The sequence below is a fragment of the Cetorhinus maximus genome, chromosome 19 (genome assembly GCF_964194155.1).
Source record: "Cetorhinus maximus chromosome 19, sCetMax3.hap1.1, whole genome shotgun sequence".
Classification (NCBI taxonomy): Eukaryota; Metazoa; Chordata; class Chondrichthyes; order Lamniformes; family Cetorhinidae; genus Cetorhinus; species Cetorhinus maximus.
The window spans coordinates 75,944,929-75,971,487 of record NC_135897.1 but is presented as its reverse complement, the minus strand read 5'-3'; the positions used below and the strand labels follow the sequence as shown (position 1 = coordinate 75,971,487).

At 40.1% G+C, this 26,559-nt stretch overlaps 1 protein-coding gene across 10 annotated transcripts in view; it reads right to left on the bottom strand.

Moving 5' to 3' along the window:
• The window catches only part of trip12 (thyroid hormone receptor interactor 12), a 150,916-nt gene that overhangs the window by 34,478 nt on the left and 89,879 nt on the right, over positions 1–26,559 (bottom strand). For 5 of the 10 annotated variants that reach the window (XM_078564172.1, XM_078564171.1, XM_078564174.1 and 2 more), the window contains 13 exons: positions 25,300–25,465; positions 23,089–23,206; positions 22,487–22,643; positions 21,479–21,632; positions 18,540–18,768; positions 17,323–17,441; positions 16,920–17,118; positions 12,577–12,677; positions 11,360–11,534; positions 6,796–6,937; positions 4,413–4,604; positions 1,078–1,229; positions 139–326 (listed from right to left, as the gene is read on the bottom strand). In XM_078564172.1, coding sequence (XP_078420298.1) covers positions 139–326; positions 1,078–1,229; positions 4,413–4,604; positions 6,796–6,937; positions 11,360–11,534; positions 12,577–12,677; positions 16,920–17,118; positions 17,323–17,441; positions 18,540–18,768; positions 21,479–21,632; positions 22,487–22,643; positions 23,089–23,206; positions 25,300–25,465 — 2,092 coding nt within the window. The remainder of the gene's footprint in view (positions 1–138; positions 327–1,077; positions 1,230–4,412; positions 4,605–6,795; positions 6,938–11,359; positions 11,535–12,576; positions 12,678–16,919; positions 17,119–17,322; positions 17,442–18,539; positions 18,769–21,478; positions 21,633–22,486; positions 22,644–23,088; positions 23,207–25,299; positions 25,466–26,559) is intronic. The other 5 variants (XM_078564176.1, XM_078564177.1, XM_078564178.1 and 2 more) reach the window with 4 other exon arrangements.

Genomic DNA, 26,559 nt, shown 5'->3' with positions numbered 1-26,559 from the left:
TGAAATGTAGACATTCAATGGTGCTTTTTTTTGCCAAATGTCATCTACCCTCAAATGCATTTTTACCGCACATTACTTATCAACATTGAACACTATTGCCTGCAGCACAAGACAAAGGATAAGAAAATAAAGTTTTACTGCTTAACACAGAAATAAAGCAGCCACCACCTCTGACGACAAGATAGCGCTCAATAGCCTGTACTAAAGCCAATGGATCGATCTTCACAGGGCCACCCTTCCATTGCTTGACATTGGTACTGTCTGGATGTCTCTGTAGCTGGCATTTTAACTGGTGTGTATTGAAGAATTTTAGGGCCTGTGATCCTCTGTTGAGCAAAGAAAAGATTTGTTTTAATAAATTATAAAGTGAAACTTAATGAAAAATGCTTTTTCATAGGTATTGATTACAGGGCTTTTCCAATCAAATCAATATTACACAAAACAGACAAGCAACTAAAACCATCTTTCAATTATGAAAAACAGTTAGCCTCGGTACATAAACCTAACAGAACACTTTCGAAAAGTAATATTTTATTCAATCCCCATTTTTCAAAGTTATTCCATGTCAGCAACATTAGACTCCATCAGATTATACCATGGAATGGTATGAGAAATTATAAATACCAGCTGGAACCTTCCCATCAGTAAAGGGCTAATTCTAACAGAGACAAAAATCGGCTGGACAGGCAGTTAAAATGGTCACAGCAATGTAGCTCCTCCAATCCCACTGCCTTGCCACAGGTTGCGATTTTAATTTGCTAATTTGAGCAGATGGAAAGGGACTCCCGCCATTAATCAAGAACTTAATCTGCAATTTCATTCCAGGGCTCGCATGCAGAGCCTATGGCTTCCTCACTAGGTTAATCTGGCACAAGCAGAGTTGGGCTAGAAGCCAGTTTTTTTTTATTTTTTTGTGGACCAAGAGTACTGGTTCTCCGGGCTCCCCAGGGAAACTATAGGCTTCCCCTTCTCCAGAATTATGCCCTATATTGTGCAGATCAACTACCCACATACCCCTACCTTCTTTAAATTGCAATATTTCCATATAGTAAAGTCAAATTAATACACAATTAATACCTGCTTCCTGTTCCATTCCCACTTGGAAAATCATGCACCTTCACTGGAAATTGCTCCATCTGGCTCAGACAGTTGTTCATTTTGTGCACCAGTGCAAGCAAAGGCCCATTGCCTAGAGGTTCTAGTCGACCAAGAGGTTCCTCTCCTGGAGGCTGCAAGGTTAGATCTTAAGTACATAAAAATCAATGACAATTCTCATTTTTATATTTCTCTCCAACCTTCATATCTAAAGGTATGGCTAATATTCCTCCTTCAATTACTGGTTATATTTCTTGATTGACCAGATGTCTAAGAAGTTATTTGGGAAGAACTAAAATAAGCATATGGCACACCAATGACATGACCAACATACACAAAATTCTTAAGGCAGAACAGTTTTGAATGAGACAGTTAAAAATTACAAGGAATAGTTACCCATTTGAGGACAGGGAGCTTTCACCTTAATAGTACACGTAATACTTAATTTATATCACATTCTACAAGTGTGCTAATTTATAAATAGAAGGAATACATAATTATTAGATCCAGTTGCTTATATCTTAGCCTAATTATCCTGAGAGTTACCAGTGGTTTTGGGGGGGGGGGGGGGGGGGGGCGGAGAGAGAGAGAGAGAGAGAGAAAGAGTTCACAATACCTCAGTGTGCAGACAAAAGCATTCAAATACTATAGCAATGAACCTACATAACTAAAAAGATAAGTGTGTGCAATTACAGCAGATTTTTCAAAATTGTCACAAGCCTGTTAGCCAAAGAATTCTGCCTCTAGTCAATGCAAACTGATCATTTAAGGTGAATCAAATACAGTGGATGAGTTAAAAAAAAATCAGCAGCCAAAGCTAACCAAAAATCAAACTTTCCCTAATCAGTGATCTTGATTACACCAAGAAACTAAAATGTGCAGTTAAAAATAAGACGTAAACAGTTGTATCAGCACAATGAAGTTTTACCAAGAGTCATGATATTAATAAGAAATTTACTTTCCCTCTGAGCACTTGCACTGTGATTTGGTCCTGGAGCTGGGACTGTACATCAGGGCTTTGCTGGGATTTGTTTTTGATGCCCTATTTTCCTCACCTCTGGCTGCACACTGCTTATGTGCGTCCCTCAGATGGAAGAAGTTTGAAGAGGTAGGATTCTAGGTTTTGAAAGCTGACACTCAGCAAATTTCCCTCAGCAGCAAATGGCCAGTCTTAACTTGGTCAAATGTTTTAAAATAATTTTATTGGTAAGAGGAAGAGATAGGAGGAAACAAGCTATGGCTTAGTCTTAATAGACAGACAGTTAACAGACCTATATGTATACCTCTCTCATCCTATGCTGGCAAGCCATCAATCCTCCATTTGTATCAGAATAGCTGAGAGACTTGGAATATCCCAACATTTTAAATTATAAATGCCACTATACCTTCTACTTAAATGTTTCGCCCAACTCAGTTTGCAAGCGTATGGCTTCCTCCTCAGATTGTAACACTTTCCTGCTTCCAAGTTCAGTATTATGAATTTTACCAGTCTGCGCTGAACCCAGGTCAGTTAATCAAATTGAGAAACAAGGGCCTAATTAGGACACTCCACTCAAGGTCCTCAATCCCTCTCTCCTCTTAACAAGTACCCCAATGCTATCCACACATCAACTGTCGTTGTTCAGCAATGCACAACTTTTCTTTCGCCCTTGGAAGTGCATCTCACTGCCAATGCACAATTTACTGTTCATCCCTAGTTGTCCCAGTAAGATAATGGGTCTTTTCCTTGAACTGCTGTAATCCTTGCCCTCACGGCACTCCCATGATTGTGCCAAGCGGGAAATCCAGGATTTTGATCTAGCAACAATGAAGAAAGAGACTTATATCCAAGTCAGGGTGATGTGACTTGGAGGTAAACTGGCAAGCAGCTTTCCAACAACATTGTGTTTCAGTGAGATTGACAGAGGTTACTAAAGAAGGAAGTGCTGTAAACATAACATTGAAGAATTGCTGCAGTACATCCTCTAAATGAAGCATAATGAAACCAAACTGCATCATTGATAAAGGCTTTAATAGAGCCCAGCAGCAAGGACACTAATCAAACAAACTGCCCTGTTCTGGATGGTGCTAATTTTCTTTGTTATTGCAATTCCACCCATCCAAGTGAATGGCAAATATTCCATCATATTCCAGACTTCAGCCTTATAACTAATAGTTAGGGTGTGAGCCAGAGTACCCAACCTCTGGTCTACTGTACGCCAGCAGGTCAATTGTTGATTTGTCTGGTCCAGTTGAACTACTGGCTAGCAACAACCCCACGGCTGTTGAAGGGGGGGTGTTGGGCACAATGCACAGGGAAAAGGCACAGGAAGCATTTTTCTTAAATATAAGTACTACTTTTAAGAAACTACCTGTAATAAATAGTGGATAGCATTGCAGAAGTCATTATAAATGGGAACAGTCTCCACCTGATCAAATAACACAAAAAATACACTAGATGGTAAACATGTACTGCTATATGGAGGGGAAACATTCTCTGATCAATCAACTCTGATCAATCATCCTAAGCCTGCAGTTCCCTCTTTTAATACATATGTACAGATATGACTTGCTCATCGAAGCGCTTGAGATTTTCAATCCTACAGTTATTTACATGGATCCATGTGTCAGTAACTGATGCTGAAATTAATTTTAGCTTACCTTTAAAATAGCAGACAGATCAATCTTGTAATGTCCAAAATGCAACACACTGAATTAAGAATCAATTCACTGTATACATCAACTAGATCCTTCTGATACTTTCCTTCACTAATCCCAATGCTGATGCTGGTAAGGCTATTTTTACTGTCCATTCCCAGTTGCCCTGAAATGGTGATGGAACACTTTGAAGTGTTGCAGCCTTTTATTGTAATGTGTCTCCAGTCACTTCGGAAGTTGACACGGTTTTGATGTGATAAAATGCTTGCTTGTAACGATCAACACTGGCGCACCAGTTTATGCTATTTTCACTAATAGATATTACCAAGAATTTTTTAATTGATTTGCAACAACTGGCTGCTTAAATACATTCCTCTTACTTCAAAAAAGGAGCACATTAAAGTAAACTAATGAATGAGGGGAATGTTGTCTCACACACCATCAGTTTAAGATGGGAGTTAGGCAAACCAGATGCGATGCCGCCTGGATAAGAAATTAATAAAAGATTAACAAAGAAATTAAACACAAAATAAAAACAAAATGCGGACTCAAAACATCAACTCTGTCTCTCTCCACAGATGCTGACAGACCTAAGGAGTTTTTCCAGCGTTTTTTGTTTTTATTTCAGATTTCCAGCATCCGCAGTATTTTGCTTTTTGAAATCAGAAGTTACTACTCACCGGACAACCATAGAAAACGTGAAGGAACCTCCTCAACCTGACATGTCGGTTCACAAGGTCTTTATCACTTCTTGAAGTCAAATACAGCAGCAACTGTTTTACAAAACCACTGTGCTGGATTTCGAAGGACGACACATCAGACTCAGAGACTATTGAGCGGATATCTAAAAGGCACTCAATCCCACCATCCACCTTTGGGAAAAAAATACTGTAAATTTGCATACAATGTTGTAACAGTTAAAACAATGCTGCTTAAATAATGGCGTGCAATTATGAGAGTCATTACTGTACACATAGGAGAATTACTTTCATATAATTGGTGTGTAACTTGAAATGGCTGGCAGGAGTACTTTCCATACAATCTCTTAATATTAAGTGAGTACCCACTCATTTGATTTCCATTTCACATGCTTAGAGGTCTGCTATTCTGAGCCTCAGCTTGCACCCCAGGAATCTTCAATGATACATAAAACGAGTCTAAGTTGAACCTGATGCAATTCTTCCATTTTAAAGACAATCAGTGCTTCAAATTGGCTTGAAAACAGACCAAAGGCACTAACTGCAGAATATGCACTGTGCATCACTGGACATTAAAAATCAAGTAATTGTTAGGGAGATATAGGTTATGGGTTAGGCCACATTACAGTTCAAGAGCAAGACATGTAGGGTAGCAATCTCAGGATTACTCCCAGTAATGCTGTAGTACTTGGGAGAGGGGAAATGTAAAGACATCAGTGCATAGCTTAAAAATACTAAAGGAAGATGTTCAAAATTTTGGGTACTAGGTGGATTGCGATAAAGAAATGACCACGTTCACTTGAACCAAAATGGCAAAGTCCTGGAAAGATCGGAATTCTTACAGCACAAAAAGTATCTATTCCACACCTTGTGCCTGCATCAGTTTGCTGAAAGGTCTCAGCATTTAGTCCCATTCTCATGATTCTTTACATTTTCCTTACTCCAGATAGTAATGCATTGTCGGTGGTGTTACAGATCACTTGGGAGTCAGGGTTGCTGTGGCTATATGCATTTTTACATGCATGTTGTAGTCTGGAGCTATGGATAGTGATAGTACAGGTTCCAACATTTTTTTTCATGACATGGCTGATCTGGAATCTCTCCTGCTTTTACTGTCTGCCATTGATGTGTGATGGAAGGATTTGAAGGTTGATAATCAACCTGTTTGGCTGTTTTGAGTGCATCTTCCTGACCTGGGATGAGACTTGAACCTAGTGCTTCTGACTGAGTGGCAAGGACGCTACCCATTGTGACACAAGACCTATCCATGCACGACCCATTTAGATTTTATTATGGACTCTGCTTCCCCACACTGTTTCTAGAAGGGTAGTGCCCATTTAGAAAAGGTGCACTTCAGTCCAATTTGTTTAGTAATGGTCTGAGGTTTGTCTTCCCTAAAAGGAGATGGGAAGATGGGAAATAGTGCCCAGAGAGGGAACAATGAAGTTCATGATTGAAGCAGTGATGATGCCAACATTTGAGGAAAGGCAAATCAATTGGCATGGAACAGAGAGGACACATGCAATCATGTGCATCACTTGGGAGATAAAGACCTGGTTGGTCTCAGGTGCTTATTCATTTGGCGTCTCCGGTGCTTATTCATTTGGTGAATTCAATGTTAATTCTACACAAGTAAACTGCAACTTTGCTCATACATATTGGTTTGCTAATGTGGTACTGAGGGACCATTGTAGTCAGGAGTGCTGTCTTTTGGATGCGACACTAAACTGAGGCCCTATTGGTTTTCTCAGGTAATACAAAAGATGCCATGGCACTATTTAAACAGGAGAATTCTTCCAATACCCTCAGCAGATTGTAACCCTCAACCAATATCAATAAAATAGATTACCTGGTGATTTATCTCATTGCTGCTGTACTCAAGTTGGTTGCAACAGCTATCAAAAAGTAATCATTGCCTGTGAAGAGTTTGGGACATTTTGAAGTGAAAGATACCATTAAAAATGCAATTTCTTTCACCAAGTTAAAGGTTTTCCCCAGTAATTCACCTACGTGGAAATTTCTCAACTCAAAATAATTGATTATATTAATAGATTACATTGATGTAGAAAAAGTGTGTGTACACATTACTTGTTCAGCACCATGTTCTCCTGAATTACAAGTGTCTGAATGTCTGATCGCCTTCCAATAAGGAAGGAAGTATGTTGGGAGGTAGCTGGGCACAGGAGGGAATAATTAAAATCAACCAGATCTGATGGTTTCTGTTATACAAAGATTATAACCTGTGGTACTCAATGCAGGAATCCAACAATTGTACTGTTCGGACAGTCACTCAAACCATTTCAAGTTGCAGCCAATTATCCAAATTAACCATTCATATTGCTTTTCAAAAACTTCTGATTCAGACCTGCAAATTGAGTTGTTCAGTGGCAGAGCAAAGTCTCTGAAGTACATTCAGTGCTGGATTGCTTGCATCCACATTCTCTGAGGTGAAGTAACGATCAACAAATTTATGGGCTTGCTCCTTTATCCACACTTTAATCTTCTCTCTGAAAGAAAAGTTCTTTCACAATCTAATGCCAATACGAAAACAGACCAGAACGTCATTCAATTCGAGTTTTTCCCCCAATGCTAGTAATGCTCCAAGTTAAGACTACATGAAATATAACATTTAATATGTTTCAGCATTCAAATAAAATGCCACCTTAATATACAAATCCTGCCTCCTTCCTAGAGAAAAACAAAAAAACGAACATTAAATTTTCACACCACTAAAGGCAAATGATTTTCAGCTATTGAATTCTGATCCATGCCCTTCCTTTCATTTCCCAGAAAATAAGAGTAGAGATACAACTGCAGTAAAGCGCACTGAAGAAGCATGAAACAGTATGGTGGGCTCATGCCCAATTAGGTCAGAAAAATTAAAAACTGGGTCTGTGGGTATCAAATAAGGTATTATGATTACGAAAACTTAGTGGTTCTAAATAACCAGCTAGTTTCACCATGGTGTTACGAGTGCAAGGTTTTATAAGGCGGTTGTGTTTTAAACTCTTAATTCAAGGTAAAAATGCTACAGTGAAGAGAGCCATGTGACCTCCTGCTTGTTCTGCCCAGCGATGAGTGAGAGTGCTAGTTGCAATGGGGTCAGGAGGTCCAGGGCGAGTCCTATTAAAACTCAAGGGTCAGCTTGCATACCTGGACAAAGGAAAGAGCAGCTGCCCTTGCTGTGGGCAAACTTACAGACTCTTGGACAGTAAAATTTAGAGAGCCTGGACAGCGGCAGATTCTCAGAGTGGGAACCAGCTGCTGTCAACGGCAGGCTCTTTGTTAGCCACGAGGCAGGATGCTGGTGGGAGTTCAGCCACTGGTCAAGGAGACAGGAACTACGGAAATTTAAGGATACAGGAAGATTTGCCCTGGCGTAACTGGGAGTTGTTGTTGCTGGAGCAGACCTTGCTGCTGGAAGTTAAACTTCCAAAGTTAAACTTGGTAGTTGCTATTTGCTGGGCTTATCCTTACATCCTTTTTTGCACAAGGGTGAGACATTTGCAATTCCTCATCCAGCCTTGATGACTTTTGATTTTAGTTACAGCCAGCCTAATACCTCCTCTACCAATCTTAGCCTACCCAAGCTTAACTATCTCCTTTTTTCACCAACACTAGGGCTGCATTTGTCTTTGCCAAAGAACCAATGGTTCAGCACCATTCGCGACTCCTCAGAGACTGAAGCAGTCCATGTCCAAATGCAGCAAGACCCAAGCAATATCCAGGCTTGGGCTGACAAGTGGCAAATAGCATTCACACCACACAAGTGCCAGGCAATGACCATCTCCAACAAGAGAGAATCTAATCATCGTCCCTTGACATTCAATGGCATTACCATCGCTGAATCTCCCACTATCAACCATCCTGGGAGTTACCATTGAGCAGAAACTGAACTGGATTAGACATATAAATACTGTGGCTACAAGAGCAGGTCAGGGGCTGGGAATCCTGTGAGAGTAAATCACCTCCTGACTCCCCAAACCCTGTCCATCATCTACAAGGCACAAATCAGGAGTATGATGGAATAGTTTCTCCACTTGCCTGGATGAGTGTGGCTCCAACAACACAAGAATCTCAACACCATCCAGGACAAAGCAGCCACTTGATTCGTACCCCATTCAAACATTCACTCCCTCCACCACCGACGCACTGTAGCAACAGTGGGTACCATCTACAAGAAGCACTGCAGGAACTTACCAAAGCTCCTTAGACAGCACCTTACAAACACACAATCGCTACCATCTAGAAGGATGAGGGCAGCAGATGCATGGGAACACCACCACCTGGAAGTTCCCCGCCAAGCGACTCACCATCCTGACTTGGAAATACATCGCCATTCCTTCACTGTTGCTGGGTCATAATCCTGGAACTCCCTCCCTAACAGCACTGTGGGTGTAAATACAGCACATGGACTGCAGCAGTTCAAGGCAGCTCACCACCACCTTCTCAAGGGTAGTTAGGGGTGGACAATAAATACTGGCCTAGCCAGCAATGCCCACATTGCATGAATGAATAAAAGAAAATGCTAAGTGCTCATTCAGTACCTCAGCCATGCCCCTTGCCTCCATGTGTAAATCTCCTTTTAGACCCTTAGGAGTGGGGCCGATTATCTTCTTTTTACTATTTTATGCCTATAGAAGACTTCCGGATTCCCTTTTACGTTAGGTGCCAGTCTCTTCTCATTTCTATTTTTACTTCCCTTCTATATTCAGCAGAGTTTTCACTTATATTAACAAACTGACAGCTGTCAGAGATATGGGGGAATTACTTTTCTCAAAGGGTCGTGAATCTGTGGAATTTACTACCTCAGAGTGCAGGGAATGCCGGTACGTTGAATAAATCTGAGGAGATGGACAGGTTTTTAATTAGTAACAGGTTGAAAGGTCATGGGGAAGGGTGGGAAATTGGAGTTGAGGCCGAAATGAGATCAGCCATGATCGTATTGAATGGTGGGGCAGGCTTGAGGGGCTGAATTGGCTACTCCTGCTCCTAGTTCTTATATACACCCTTTTACTGCTTCATCTTACTCTCCACCTCTTTAGTCATCCAGCAAGCTCTGGATTTGTTTGTCCTATCTTTAGCCTTTGTGGGAACTTACCTTCAATGTTCCCAGAACTATCTCTGCTTTAAAGGCAACCCATTGTTCCATTACAGTTTTGTCTGCCACACTGATTCTGCTTTACCTGGACAAGATCTGTTCTTACCCACTGAGGTTGGCTCTCACACGATTTTTAAATGGAGTAGGTTTAAATGCTTCATATGCCAATCTAGCACAAAAGACAGATTAATGGATATGTTATGAACCCAGCTGATGTTACTACTGGACAAGCCAGACCCCAGGGTGGAACTGAGCTTGATAGATCCTAACTTATTTTTTATTTAGAGACATGGAGAGTGGCTTCTGAACAGTCACAGGTGTCAACTGATGAACTTTTAACAAAAGAATAAAACAATAATTAAACAGGGAAATGTTAACTATATTACAATACTCCTTCACCCACAACTATACCTTTACAGATATATACAGATTTGTAAGGATAACACAAGTTACAAAAGCTATCTTATACTCTAATGTTCACAGTAAGTACACAGTCCATGTAAACCAACAGGCACCCTGTGGTCAGGCACACCACACTGTGAAACCAAGTGACAGATGCCACCCCAAACAGGTGCTATGGATTGCTCAACTCCCCCCTAGACGCTTGTCACACCATGAGCCAACTGGTCTCACTGAACTCCACCTTCCACACAGGGTCTCCAATCTCCACTTTCGAAGTACTCGCTTTGGAACCTTCGCCCAAACTACGCTTTCTCTTAGATGCCTTCCAAAAGGGTCCACGTCCAGGGTTTCGAGCTCTTCTGGATCACCACGTACATTCAAGCTTCCTTCCAGGCACCCACTCTCACTGACAGTGAGAGCCGTGCCAACAGAACACCACTGTTTCACATGCCCATAGCAATGAGTTACAGACCTTCAGCTGTCTCCTTGGATCTTCTGGCTTCTCACAAGCCTATTTTTGCTTTAAATCTGTGCCTTGCAGCTTTCTCCCTTTAAGCTTGGGGCCATTCTCTGCTCCTCGCTCTTAACCTTGCTTAAACAGGACCTTTTCCAGGTTCCTGTTCTTGTCCTTTGACTTAACTGTCCTCTTGGGGCCTTTCCTGCTCATTCCCCTGGATTAGGGGATTTTCTTCTTTAGTTTTTGGAACCTGCTCCCTGCAGTTCCCTCTCCTGTGTCCTGCTTCTCCTGGCAGCAGCTTCAACTTTAGTTTGGGACTTACTACCTGTCCCTCTCCTATGGTGCTTCTGCTCGCAACTCCTTTCAACTTTAGAGCACACTGACCGGCTGAACTCAAACTGCTTTTGGTTTCTTTGTTTGTATGTGTGTGGGGCCTCTCTCTCTCTGGACCTCTGTTGCTAGGCAACAGTTTTTTCTACCTTGTTTGTTTTACCTCCCTTTCAAGAGTCAAAATCTCATTAAAATGCAGGCAACTTTTAAAGCGAAACTAAAACTCAGGTTTCATCCTTTTAACCCAAAAATAATGCAATACAAATTAAACTTAAAGATATACCTTATTCCTAACACCTCCAAATACGCCAATAACTCTCAAACTCTATTTCTTAACAATTACCAACAGATGGAAGAAACTAACAGTTGTAAGCAGCATTTTAACTGTTGCATGCTATTATCGACACCAATTGCCACTGACAAGTTTTATTAAATTGGTGCACAATAGTACTGCTGAGTTAGCGACCTTCCAACTAAAGCATCAGCTGAAATAAATACAACATTGGTCATTTAAGCCATTTTAAGCAAAAATGACTGAATTTCATTTTTAGCGTAACATAATTTAATCTGAGGCATCAATTCAACTTCATGTCTGTTACACAATTCCCATAGAGGAAGTAAAGGAGAATAGTTCGATACCTGTTGTTGGACATGGTGTCCTTTGGGGTGACCCGTGCAATGCCACTAACTCCGGCAGTGCGTGCTGGTTCTGCATTGTTGCTATTGGACTGTGTGCTTAGCCTTCCCCATGTTTTAGGATTCAAGCTTGCAAGAAAGGAAGATTTGGGAGACTGGGTGGCTGTAGGACTCTTTGCTACACAAAAAAAACACTTTAATGTTAGCAATGAGGCAGTATTACAGTTCCAATTTTCCACAAGAATATTTTTTTATCAAGTTTGAATTTCTCTCAAATAAAGGCAAAGTGCCACAGGTGCAGGAAACCTGAAACAAAGTAGATAATGCTGCCAACATGTCACCAAGCACAATCTCTTACTCTGGTCACTTCTAGTGTCAGCAAACCAGCTACTAACGTATCTAATATTGATCAAACAGACTTTAAATATGACAATTTAAAAGAAAAATTTACATGAAAATACTACAATTAGGCAAATCAAAATAAAAAGGTGGGAACAATAAAAAGGTGGAAACCCCATAGTGCAGTGTGCCCTAACGTACCCAGACAAGTTCTTGAGCACAACCACATGGTCTAGCTGCCTTCAATAAGGAAGTGAAAGAGTCCTCATGCCTAAACCGCTTGAGGACCCATGCAAAATGATCTTAGCCTTCATTTTCATGGTGATAACAAATGTTAATTTCCCAGACCCAGACAAGTTTGTTTTAGAAGTGGTATTCAGTATATCTGGCACTTACACTTGCAAATAAGTCAAATATGAATGTGAAGTTTATAAGTGTTATGTTTAGGGACTGTCTGCCTAATTCAAGTAAAATGGAGTCGTAAAGGGGTCATGTGACCTGCTCCGAATCCTGCCTGACTACAAGCCTGGGGTGACCTGATTGCTATGGGATGCCCAGATTGATTTACTAGGAAGGTGGTGTAAGATGTTTATGCCTGTAAACAATGGCCACAGTAGATAGACTGTTAAGTCTCCAAATCTCATAGGGAGGTGTTAGGAATGCCAGGTTTTGTAAACGATTCTACTTTAAACTATCTACTTAATTCCAAGAGAGAATGGAGTTGGGTGTCTAGAGGATAGCTAATTAACATTCTACCTGGATACAATGCCTTGTGATTCATGTTGCCATAAGGGGGACAGTCCATAACAAGTCATATTGTAGGCAAATCCAAATTTTATTTTCAGTAGCTATAACGCACCATGGCAATATAGGAGTCATACCTTGATTGTCGACTTTGTCATCATCTCTCGGAGGTGAATATTTTGTCCTCCTCGTTACACGTTTTGGCAATCTTTTCCTCTTTAAGACATCACTTAATCGTCTGAATAAAATAAGTTTCATAGAGTCATGAACAGCCCGTATTTACATAACAGCTTGTGACACCTCTGAAAGGTCCAAGGGCATGTCACAGAATGAGATGTGGTTATTACTGCTCCCTGGGCAGCAATTTTACACATAAGGTCCCGCCACAAACAGTAATGAGACAAATTATCAACTAATCTGTCTCTGTGGTGTTGGTTAAGATAGCAATGCTTGCCAAGACATGGGGCAAAAAAATGACAGAAGGTACCTATATCTTATAGCTACTTCCACATAATATTGTGCTTTTGGCAAAAGTGACATGCTCAGGTTTTCATTATGCCTTCATCAGTCTAACTGAGTGTGTTGATGCAAACTGGACTGGGATTAATTTTACACAGCAACACTGCAGCCAACACAAAAGTTCACTTTTAAACTTTGTGACATGGTGTCAACTTTCTATTCTTGGAGTAATGATAGCAGACTGAAATGAACCATGTAATCTGGTCAGGAACGGCAGATGAATCAAACTTACCAAGAGTCAATCTTAAAGCTCTATGCCCAAATGTTTAATACAATTGTGTTTCAAAATGTCTTGATAATTCAAAATCCTGGAACTCCCTCCTTAACAGCACTGTGGGTGTACTTATGCCACATGGACTGCAGCAGTTCACCACCACCTTCTCAAGGGCAATTAGGGATGGGTAATAAATGCTGGTCTAGCCAGCGAAACCCACATCCCATGAATGAATTAAAAAAACGTACAGGATAGTCTGTATTCAGTATAAGAAATACAATATTTTACTGATAAGAATCCATTTCTACATTGATCATTTTGTCACCAAATGACCAGCATTTTGGAGAGTGTGTGTTTGATTTTCCAGTAACTGTTCTGGTATGAGGGATAGATATATAAGGAATTAGAATGTTCTTTCTGGCAGAGTTTACTTTTTGATATGTAGATAACTCCATTGCCTGTTTTGGTCGATTGCCAAGCAGCAAGCTAAAAATAAATGCCTTGAGGCACCACAGGTTGCAACCTTTGATAGCTTGTTCAATACAGAATTTCGCCAAATTTACTAGAAACAAAAGTTGTACAGCCTTAAATAGATATGCAGCCTTGAGCTACTGCAGGTTTCAAGATAGGCAGCACTCTCCCTCAACCATCATCAATTAAGCCAATTATCTGATCAGTTCTCATTTCTGTTTTGAGGGAACTATGTGCAAAATGACTGCCACATTTTCCTACATTACACTTCAAAAGTACTTCACTGTCTGTGAAGCACTACACAACTTCATGACATCCTGAAAAATACTATGTAAGTGCAAGTTGTTTCTTTATTTTGAGGGCTCATTAATTGGTGTTGTCTGAGACCAACAAACATAGATGAATGATCTTGGGTCATCGATCTCAAATGTTAACTCTGTTTCTCCCCCTACAGATGCTGCCACACCTGCTGAGAATTTCCAGCATAGTTTTCATTTCAGATTCCTAGCATTTGCAGTATTATATGTTTGTAATTGTATATGTCCAGATTATTACTTCAAGCACATGCGTTCAAATGTTGCAAAAGGCTTTTGCGGGGGTGTGGGGGTGGTTTCTGGAAATAAAATATCAGCTTCCACAGAAGCACATGCATCTGATTTTAAGGTACAAGGGCATTTAGATGCAATCTGAAACATAATTAATACAATTAGCCATGCTTCTATGCAAAAATGCTCTATTAGTTTTAATCCTCCAGTCTGGTATAATCAGTTAACGCACAGGGTGATCAGGGGCAGAGTGCTTCACAAACCAAATGCTGTCAGAAATTTGGTGCAAGGGGGAATTTGGCACCAGGGGGGTGGGGGAAGGAGGTGCAACTTTTTATTCTTTTTGTTGTACCTCCAATAGTTGGTGAGTGTTTGTTTTGTTTCTAAGCTGGGAACCTGTATTTTGCTCTCAGGTTAGGCCTACATGGCAGGACAGGTACTGTACACCATGACTGCAACATGTGGGAGTTTGCGGAAAGCTGTGCAATTCCAGGCAATCACATCTGCACTAAGCGACTGCAGCTAGAGTAACTTCAGCTCAAGAATTGGTGAGCTGCAGTCTGGGCTGCAGGCACTGTGGGGCATCAGGGAGGGGGAGCTATTTGGGCACTTCTATTCACCTGGAACAGTCACACCTGTTAGGTTAAGCAGAATTTTAGAGTTGGTCAGGAAAAGGAGGACATGTCAGGCAAGTATGAGGATCCAGGATGTAATGTGGAACGGCCTCAGCCCTTGTCTTGGATCAACAGGTATGAGGTACTTGATGCCTATATAGATGAGCAAACTGACCAGAGCACTATGGTGCAGAAACCCATTAAAGTGGGGAGATGAGTCAAAAGGAATATGGTATGACAGGGGCCCGTATGGTCGGAGGAACATGCTATTCTTTGCAGGTTAGAGAATTCAATATGTGGCTCGAGTGGTATGGGAAGAAGGGTTTTTGATTCATGAGACACTGGCACCAGTACTCAGTAAAGAGGGAGCTGTTCCGTTGGGGATGGCTCCATTAAAACTGGGCTGGGGCCAGTGTCATGGTGAATTGTATAGCTAGGACTGTGAACAGCACTTTAAGCTAAAAAGGGATAGTGAAGTGGAGGGGGCTAGTGCGGCCAGGTTGATGGAGGGAGACTTAAAAATCTGAAGAGAAATGTCAATAGAAGCTGTAAGCAATTTGGGTAAAGACAGGTGGAGTGGAATAGGAAGGTACAGAGAATTTAACAATAATATCGCACGAGCAAATAAAAAGGTCCATGCAAAGAATAGCAGCAAAAAAGTAAAATTAAAAGGCTCTTTATCTAAGTGTGCAAAGCATTCATAATCCGATGAAGTGGCACAAGATATAAATAGTTTAGATCGAATTGCCATTACAGACATGTCTACAAGATGACCAAGGTTGGGAAATAAATATTGCAGGGTACACATTTCCAAAAGACAGACAGTAAAGGATGATAAGGACAGCAGTGAAAAAAAATCTTCTCAGGAGATCCGGAAGTAGAATCAGCATGGTTAGAGATTAGGAACCAGGGTCAGAAAATGTTGGTTGGAGTAGTATACGCGTACTCCAACAGTAGCTATACCTTTGGAATTAGTATTAAGAAAGGAATAATTGGAGCTTGCACCAAGGGGCAATTTAATAATTGTGGGGGCTTCTAATCTTCATATAGACTGAACAAATCATATGAGCAAAGGTAGTCTGGAAGCTGAATTTGCAGAATGTTTCACAACAGTTTCAGGGGACCACAGGCTAGTTAGCCTGACATCAGTCATCAGGAAAATGAAGAATCTATTATTAAGGAAGTCTTAATGCACTTATAAAATCATAGTATGATCATTCAATATGGTTTTAGGAAAGGGAAATTGTGTTTGACAAATTTATTTCTGGAGTATGTAAATAGTAGCGTAGACGAAGGGAAACCAGTAGAAGTAGTATAATTGGATTTCCAAAAGGCATTTGATAAGGTACGCAAGGTATTGGCTCATGGAATAAAGGGATAATATATTAGCATCAATGGATAATTGGTCGTCAGACAGGAAGCAAAGAGTAAGTATAAACTGGGCATTTCAGCTGGCAGGCTGTAACTAGTGGAGTGCCACAAGGGTCAGTGCTAGTGCCTCAGCTATTTATAATCTACATGAATAACTGAGGAAGAGACCAGAAGTAATGCATTCAAGTTTGCTGACGGGAATGTTTTTTTTTATTCGTCCCTGGGATGTAGACTAGCTAGGCTAGTGTTTATTGCTCATCCCTAATTGCCCTTGTTCAGAGGGCATTGAAGAGTCAACCACATTGCTCCAGGGTCTGGAGTCACATGTAACAAAGGATTGCAGATTTCCTTCCCTAAAAGGACATTAGTGAACCAGATGGGCTGTTACAACAATCGGCAACAACTGAATTCAAATTTCACCATCTGCCATGATGAGATTCGAACCAGGGTGCCCAGTACCTTACCCTGGGTCTCTGGAATACCAGTCCAGTGACAATACCACTATGCAACCGCCTCCCCATGGATATGCTATAAGGATACAAAAAGAGGCTGTAAAGTGATACATTACAGACAGGTTAGGTAACTGGCCAAGGGAATATAATGTGTGGAAATGTAATTATTTACATTGGCAGTAAGAATAGAAAAGCAGATTTATTTATTTATTTTTAAAAGAACAGTGTGAAAATTCTAAAAGTTTATGTTCACCAATGTGAACAATGCTAGAATTTGGAAACTTCGAAACTTACCCTTGTGGACTTAAATCCAAAGAATCATCCATACTTTGGAAACTGGGGGATCCGAGATCTGCAACTGTATTGCTTGCAACGTTGGCTGTGCTAATTGTGGCAGCAGTGCCCATACTTCCTATTCCACTACTACATGCCTTTGGAGGGCTGGTAAGTAGAGTCTCAGACTCTGCTAAATTTTTCACCTGATGCATCACACCTTCCGCAAAAACAAAAAATGTTATTAACATTTTGCACAACATTCAAAATTCTTACCATTAGTTACCATAGAGAAAATTCAAAACTTTACCCTAAAAAATCAAAAAAAGTAATAAGAAAATTAAAATACATCCCACCAAGAGATGTCCACAAGATATAAAAACACTCAAATTTTGCAAACTTAGAATGTAAAAAGATTCCTTACCTTCTCTTCTAAAGTAAACGCTAAATATATCTGGTAACTTCTGCATTAAAATTTCTGCCATCTGTAGTGCTCCTACAACGATCTTGAAATCTTGACTTGATAGCATGGAAGCAATATGGCTGTTGGGGAGTCAGAAAATCAGTTCATGTAGATGTAAATCAGAGATTAGCTCTTAAAGTACACGTTAAAATCTATATTTTTACGTAACCTATAAAAAAAATGTAGGCATCACTTCAAATTAAGCCTTGTGAAATAGTTCTGCATTACATTAAAAGCATTTACTGTAATGTGACCCATAATTGCAACTTAGTGAGGTATTGCAAACTGTATTAGAAGAAACTGATCTGTATTGCACTTCATGTAATGTCAGATTTGAACTGTTATGTAATGAACTTTTACAAATTTTAAGTTTTTTTTATAAAGTAAAAAAAAAATCAGTATTTTCAAGTCACTAATTACAGCTTAAGATACAGCTCCAAAGCCTGTTTTGCATGCACAAATTCAAACATTACTCAAAATTATCTAGTTAGTGTTTATATTTTAATAGTTGCAATATCTCCAAATAAGTTGAACTGAAGCTTTTATACTAAACATGCTAATGAAACAGCATGAATGGGGACAGAGGACAGCTCTTGTAATAAATTGCTCATCAATGCAAAGCTAGAAAAAGATATAAAAGTGTACGTAGTAACACGGTAATATTTCAATTTTACGAAAGGCACCTTTGTCTTTCACCATTTGTAATGCCATCATAAAGGTGCAACTCCATTAAGCATTCAGGTGATCAATTTTGACTGGCTTTAGTGCCAATAGGGAAGCATACTAGAATCATGAAAAATAGCCATTTGGATCATATAGCTGACGACAATTATTTGAAAGCTATCCAATTAGTTCTACTGCTCTGCTTTTTTTCCTCCCCATTCAATTGAATCCAATTCCCTTTTAAAATTATTGAATCTGTTTCCAACACCCTTTCGAATCATAACTTGCTGCATATTTTGGACTCATGTCACCTCTGGTTCTTTACCAATTATCTTAAATAGGTCTCTGATTACCAAGCCTTCTTGCTCTTATCCGAGTCATAATCCAGTACTGGAATAATTGCTCATCCCTGATGGAATTCTACTTACAAATGTTCAATATTCAAACTCTAAATTTTCAGCAGATGTTTCTACACTTCATAAAGCTCTTTTAAGCACATTACAATCAATACCAACCTGGAAACAGCATGATTTTTAAGCACATCCTTTAGAAGTTCAGCATCAGCAAAATAAATTATTCTAAGAATTGCTCTAAGGCACTTGTGTCTGACAGCAGGTCCAGCTGATGAACTATACACTTCATATAACACACCAAACAATGTCTTTATAAAGCATTTAGCCAGGTCTGGGTCCTCCCTCATTAGTTGAGCACGTGCATCATCCTTCCTCGTTTCAGAGTGACCACCTGTATATGAAAAAAGCATAGACTTCAGAGTGCATTTTTCTGAAAACCTCCATACTGTCAATGACAACATTCATTTAACCGAATCAGAATTAAATTGTTACTGCTCTGTTTGAACTGTGGCAAAGCTCTGTTCCAATTGTGATTGAATGAAGGTAAAATGTTAGCCTCTTCCTAAACCAATATCATTTTTAGCAGATTTAAATACATTAAGGCTGTGCTTGGTTGCTTTGATCAACTTATGTTAATGATCCTCTTAGCAATTAGTCTTTTACTGTAAGCATTTATCTTCAGAAGGAGGGGAGTTGATTACACAAGACATCATGGGGTGCTGGAGAACACAGTGTTCAAGAAATATTCAGACCTCTGTTACAGAAACTTTAATATATATGAATTAACCATTCGGTTTTATAAAGGCACAGAAAATATAGAGTTGAGATCTCTTGCTACATATAACGATAGCTGAAACTCCAGGCAGAATGCAGATGGAGAAATTCTCCAGTCAATCATGTCCAGAAATCTTGCTACTGCAAATGACTGGGATTGGTTTTACCGATGTAATTTCTATTTTATCACTATAGTCTATTCACTGTATTTTCCTGAAGAAATAATATTGCTTTGGACAGTTTTGGTCATGAGCTCGGTCTTCATAAATTGTTCAAATAGATAGAATGGTATATTAATAATTTGTTGCAAGCCCCAATGTAAAATCCCCTTGCTTTTACTAAGGCTGATGGCAGCCATAAAATCTCATCTATCTCCAGGCTTTGTTCTTAAATAAACTCTGGATCACAACATAGGTGGACACTGATAGACCTCACCTAATACAACGGGATATAGATCTGTTGGAGACTTGGGTGGAGAAATGGCAGATGGAGTTTAATCCGGACAAATGCAAGGTAATGCATTTTGGAAGGTCTAATACAGGCAGGAATTACACAGTAAATGGCAGAACCCTTAAGTGAATCGACGGGCAGAGGGATCTGGGTGTACTGAAAGTGGCAATGCAGGTGGATAAGGTAATCAGGAAGGCATATGGCATGCTTGCCTTCATCAGGAGGGGTATTGAGTATAAAAGCTGGGAAGTCATGCTGCAGCTGTATAGAACCTTGGTTAGGCCACATTTGGAATATTGCGTGCAATTCTGGTCGCCACATTACCAGAAGGATATGGAGGCGTTGGAGAGGGTGCGTAGGAGGTTTACCAGGATGCTGCCTGGCCTGGAGGTTATTAGCTATGAGGAGAGGTTGAAGAAACTCGGATTGTTCTCACTAGAGCGACAGAGATTGAGAGGCGACTTGATAGAAGTTTATAAAATTATGAGTGGCATGGACAGTGTAGATAGTCAGAAGCTTTTTCCCAGGGTGGAAGAGTCAATTACTAGGGGACATAGATTTAAGGTGAGAGGAGAAAACTATAGAGGAGATGTGCGGGGCAAGTTTTTTTTTTACACAGAGGGTAGTGAGTGTCTGGAATTCGCTGCCAACGGTGTTGAAAGCAGGTACGATAGTGGTGTTTAAGAGGCAGCTTGACAAATACATGAATAGGATGGGAATGGAGGGATACGGACCCCGGAAGTGCAAAATGTTTTAGCTGACGGGTAATATGATCGGCGCAGGCTTGGAGGGCCAAAGGGCCTGTTCCTGTGCTGTACTTTTCTTTGTTCTTTGTAATTACCATGTATAGATAAACAGCAGTTGGATTCTGTCAATGATGTTTGAGTTTTTTATCACCAAAATTTAAGCCACTGAAATAGGCCACATGGAGAAATCAACTGTAAACAATTAAGAACACATTGAAGTAGTGCAATAACAGCAATGTGTTAACTCTTCTACCTGGCATGTCATTGCTACATGAAATCGAAAAGCATCCAAACAAGCCTTTAATATGTAGAACATGCTCTGCACTCATCTTTCCATTCCTGTTTGGAAATCTTGGGTCATAGTAAAGTTCCCCCAATTAGCCTGAAACCTATAGCCTATGTCAAGCCCATAAAGATGTTAGCAGAAGTAAACCAAGTGAACAAAATACGGGAGACAAATGCTCTGGCACGCTGCCAGTTACAGTCAACCATGGCAGCATGCCTGAATATTCATCTCCAGTACTTTTTTTTGTCTTATTTTGAGTGGTAACACTCTCACCAAGTCAGGAGGTTGTGGATTTAAGTCTTACTCAAGAGACTTGAACACAAATTCTAGGCCAACACTCCAATGCAGTACACTACTAAGCACCTTTGGAGGGGACATGAAACCAATCTGCACTCAAATGGGACATAAAAAAATCCCACAGCACTAACTTGAATAGTGGTATAACTCTTCATGTTATTCAAGCTAATATTCGCCCTTCATCCAACATTACAGATTATCTGGTCATTACCAATGCCACTGTTTCTGGGATCTTGCTGTGTACAAAATTTGCTGCCAATTTTTCCCCTATATTACAGCAGCAGCTACAATTCAAAAATACTTCACTGGTTGCAAAGTACTTTGGGATGCTGGGAAAGGCACGAAAGAAATGCAAGTTTCTTCTTTCTTATAAGAGATTAAATCCTATAGGTTACAAAAGCAAATTTGGCTGCCAAGCAGGTTCAAGTTATTGAATCTACTTCCAATTCTTTTTTTGCTTTTTTTTTAATGAGAAAGGCTTCCTTAACGCAGTTTTTCAGAAAAGCTAACATTCAAAATTAAAGATTAATTCACTGGGCAGTACTCACCAGTGTTCGTGTTGGCCAACGGATTGGGTTTTCTCTGAATAGCACGGGCTGTCCCAGTGTCCTCATTGATCTGCTGCATAGAGTTAAAGTCAATAGTATAAACTCGACCCAATGTTGACAAGCTTATTTCATCCTCACCCACTTGATGGGCTGCCTGTGAACAATGTGAACAGACCGTCAAAGCATACAAAAAGATTATTGCAGACCTAAGATTAGACTGCTTGCCAGTGTGTCCGAGGCATTTTGGTCAACATTTACCAGTGTATGCAGGGCACTTCAGCTCCAAGCTTGGAACGCTGGTTCATAAGCACATACAGTATGTCTACTCACTGCATATCACATACATGCCTGCACATATAAAGGTATGCTGAGTTTCAGAAGTCTGACTTGATTGTACATAGTAACAGGCAGCAAGAGTGGATGTGCACCATTGCAAACTGAATTATGAAACTTATAACAGTTCTAAGCGTTATACCTCTAAGTGTTGTACTAGAGAACAATACTACTTTAGATCTCAGTTGAAGCCACTTAAGATTCAGTGACTCCATTAGGATCTTCATATTGCTTTTATAGATATGGATCCAAATTCAGCAGGGGAATTCTTGTTCCAGGTCATGACAGTGAAGCATGTTCACAAAAAATGTTAGTTAAAAAAAAAATTGGCAACAAATATTAAAATTAAAAGGAATGAGATTGCACACTTATAAAAGATAATTTTCAGTGCCAGATGAGGGTGCACTGGGGGATTGGGGGGTGGGGGGGTCCGCTGGAACTTGTCCAATTTACACACTGAATAATGGCGAGTGCCGACAGCTTCTCTGATTTTTTTTTACTGCAAAATGTGAAGCAAGATCTTTGGCTTGCTAGTCAGTAACAACCACCAGGCTAAAAACTCTCATATCACTGCAGAATTAAACTAAAGGAGGAACTAATTTCCCACTGAATCTCTCTCCCATCCCCACCCCCTTCTCCCTCCCCATACTGATTTCATCTTGGAAGATATTATACCTCAATTATGCGACTATCGATTCGGTTGTATGGATGCCAGAGACCTCGATCATCACGCCACTGCCATATTGCACCATCTGTATTTTGAGCACTTCCCTTCTTTAGCATGGTATCAACAGCAAAAATTCCTTCTTTGGGTAGACATGGCATTAATTCACTGCAAAAGAAAATGTGGATCAGAATTTGCCATTTTGAAAATTTTAGTTAATAATAGAAAAATACAAAAACTCACTCAATTGCCTACTGCAACAGATAAAACCTGCACAACCTGATGTACAAAAAAATGCATTATTATTAAATCCTAATTTTGCAACCCTCCAAGGATGTACATAGCTCAAAGAATTCTGCTCATGGAATCTCTCAGCACAGGTTTTTTACCTGTTGCGCCATGCAGGCTTCTTTGAAAGAGGTACCCAATTAGTCCCATTCCCCTGCTCCTTCCCAGAAACAAATAATCTTTTTGGCTAAGACTAGACAGTGGAATGCAGGTTAGGCTAGAGCAGAATCTTCAAGCCATTTCTAACAGAAGACATGCAAATTGGGTTGCCAGATGTACAGATCAAAAATCAAAATGTTTCACCACATTTTACAAAACATCTTACCAGATAAGAGAAGTAAGCTCATAAAGTTCTTGTGGACTTCTTGGCACAAGATCAATTTGTTCTTGGCAGCTGCCACTTGAAGCTCCGCAAAGTAAAAAACGAAGAGTTTCTGCAATGTCTATCGAGGAAAGAAAATAAAACCAGATATTACCTTTTAGTTCACCAAAAGGATTACCTCAATATACACCTGATAGAACACCATCCCACACATCCTGTGGTCAATGTTTTTTTTTTGCTTAGGGTTGAACTATCCAACTAGTTGACTGTGCACGTCTGAGGTCCAAACTGCAAGCTGAAGTCGCTTAATGAATCAAACTGATAAGAACTTCTTACAGATATAATGACAAATAAAAACATAAACATAGAAAATAGGAGGAGTAGGCCATTCAGCCCTTCGAGCCTGCTCCGCCATTCACTATGATCATGGCTGATCATCCAACTCAATAGCCTGCTCCCGCTTTCTCCCCAAATCCTTTGATCCCTTTTGCCACAAGGCTATATCTAACTCCTTCTTGAAAACATACAATGTTTTGGCTGCAACTACTTTGTGGTAGCGAATTCCACAGGCTCACCACTCTCTGGGTGAAGAAATTTCTCCTCATATCAGTCCTAAATGGTCTACCCCATATCCTCAGACTGTGACCCCTGGTTCTGGACTCCCCCCACCATTGGGAGCAACCTTCCTGCATCTACCCTGTCTAGTCCTGTTAGAATTTTATAGGTTTCTATGAGATCCTCCCCCCATTCTTCTGAACTCCAGCAAATATAATCCTAACCGACTCAATCTCTCCTCATGTGTCAGTCCCACCATCCCAGAAATCAGTCTGGTAAACCTTTGCTGCACTCCCTCCATAGCAAGAGCATCCTTCCTCAGATAAGAAGACCAAAACTGCACACAATATTCTAGGTGTAGTCTCACCAAGGCCCTGTATAATTGCAGCAAGACATCCCTGCTCCTGTACTCGAATCCTCTCGCTATGAAGGCCAATTTACCTTCTTTACCGCCTGCTGGACCTGCATGCTTACCTTCAGCGGCTGGTGTACGAGGATACCCAGGTCTTGTTGCACATTCCACTCTCTCAATTTATAGCCAGATAATAATCTGCCTTCCTGTTTTTGCTACCAAAGTGGATAACCTCTCATTTATCCACATTATACTGCATCTGCCATGCATTTGCCCACTCACTCAGCTTGTCCAAATCACACTGAAGCATCTCTGCATCCTCCTCACAGCTCACCCTCCCACCCAGCTTTTTGTCATCTGCAAATTTGGAGATATTACATTTAGTTCCCTCATCTAAATCATTAATATATATTGTGAATAGCTGGGGTCCAGCACCGATCCCTGCGGCACCCCACTTGTCACTGCCTGCCATTCGGAAAAAAAACCTGTTTATTCCTACTCTTTGTTTCCTGTCTGCCATTTTCCTATCCATCTCAATACACTACCCCCATTCCCATGCGTTTTAATTTTACATGCTAATCTCTTATGTGGGTCTTTGTCGAAAGCCTTCTGAAAGTTCAAATAAACCACATCCACTGGCTCCCCCTCATCAACTCTACTAGCTACATTCTCGAAAAATTCCAGAAGATTTGTCAAGCATGATTTCCCTTTCGTAAATCCATGCTGACTCTGTCAAATTCTGCCACTGTTTTCCAAGTGCTCAACTATTAAATCTTTTCTAATGGATGCTAGAATTTTCCCCACTACTGGCGTCAGGCTGACTGGTCTACAATTCCATTTTCTCTCTACCTCCTTTTTTAAATAGCAGGGTTACATTAGCTACCCTCCATAGGCTAGCAGGATACCTGTTGTGAAGCTATATTAGATAACTATAAAAGGAGTCTATTTGAATGATTTATAAAGTATTTTGAAAAGTTGCCATTACCAGTTGAAGATAAATAGTTTCAAAAATAATAAGATTGACCTCTTGCTAAACCTCTCAATGTTGAAAGGAAAAAACATGAGAGCTTCACCAACATTGTCAATTATCTATATGGTCATTCAGTAAATGGTTCTCAAACCAGCTAAACTTAAGACACTGCCCATAATTATGTTGTGTTTTGGAAATGAAAAATTTTAATTAAGCACAATGTGTCATGTTGCACCATATCAGTGTTCAATATTCTAAAGTAAGCACTTCATTTCCGTGATGTGGTCTCTAACTCCTAAATGATCACTTGCTCCAACCAGATCTGCAAAATACTTACTTTGCTTCATAAGCTGCACAGCCAGAGTAGGACAATTCGAACACATCAATGAGAACATGCGGACCACCATGATAAACATGCCAGAGCTGAGAACTGGGGGGGTCACCACCAGGAGTTGCTGTATGTTCGTCAACAAATCACGGGATGCCACCTGCTGCAACAAGTTCTATTAATAGAAATAGAAAGCTTATATTCCTCATAAACCTGATCCACAGCACAAAAAGACATATGAAGATCAAAGACTTTTATTAGCCTAAAATACCAAACCCACCCCCCCACTCCCAAACACTGTATAAGCAAAGTTTTAATATGCTGACTGTAATCTCCACTTATGTACAAGCACAACTACTTATAAACAAATTACATTTTCAACATTTCCATCTTTCAATGTTTAACACAACAAACAAAAACTAAAGCATTCCGCAAAATGCTAACTTGAACGAACTTTACAAATTGATTTGAGTGCATGTTTCTTTCCTTTGGGTCTTTGCAGCTTGAGATTTGTCTACCTAATGGAGATGCAATCTCATGAAAAGCTGTAAAACATTTTTAAAAAATGACAATCTGAAAACATCCCAACAATGGCTTCAAGTGTACTTCACATATTTCTTAAGAATCAACTTCTGACGAAAGATCAGAGGAATTAGGGGTATAGTAGCATAGTGTGTGTGTAACTGGACAAGTAATCCACAGCCTGGACCAATGATCCAAGGCAAGTTCAAATCCTACCATAGCAGCTGGAGGATTTAAGTTCAATTAGTTCAAGGAATAAACTCAATTAAATAAAATCTGGAATAAAAAGCTAGTAATCAGGTGACCACAAACTACTGGACTATCCTAAGAACTCATCTAGTCCCCTAATGTCCTTTAGGAAAGCAAATCTGCTGTCCTCATCCGTTCTGGCTGACACACAACTCCAAATCCACAGCAACATGGTTGGCTCTTAACTGCCTTCTGAAATGGCCTAGCAAGTCACTCAGTTGTATTCAAGAAAGTGGTTCACCACTACCTTCTGAAGGACAATACATGCTGATCTTACCAGCGATGCCCACAAATCATGAATATGCTTGTGTAACAGGTGTAATTCCCAGCTTAAATGTAATAGTGGAAGAGGAAACAACTTGGAAGGGCAATAGGGTTCAGCGAGTTATTTTCCCTTTTGTGCCATAAGCTTTTAAAACAAATTGGCTCCCACAGGCACAATGTTCTTTGATTTGAACCTTCAATACTTGTCTCATTTTCAATATATGATGTTTATCA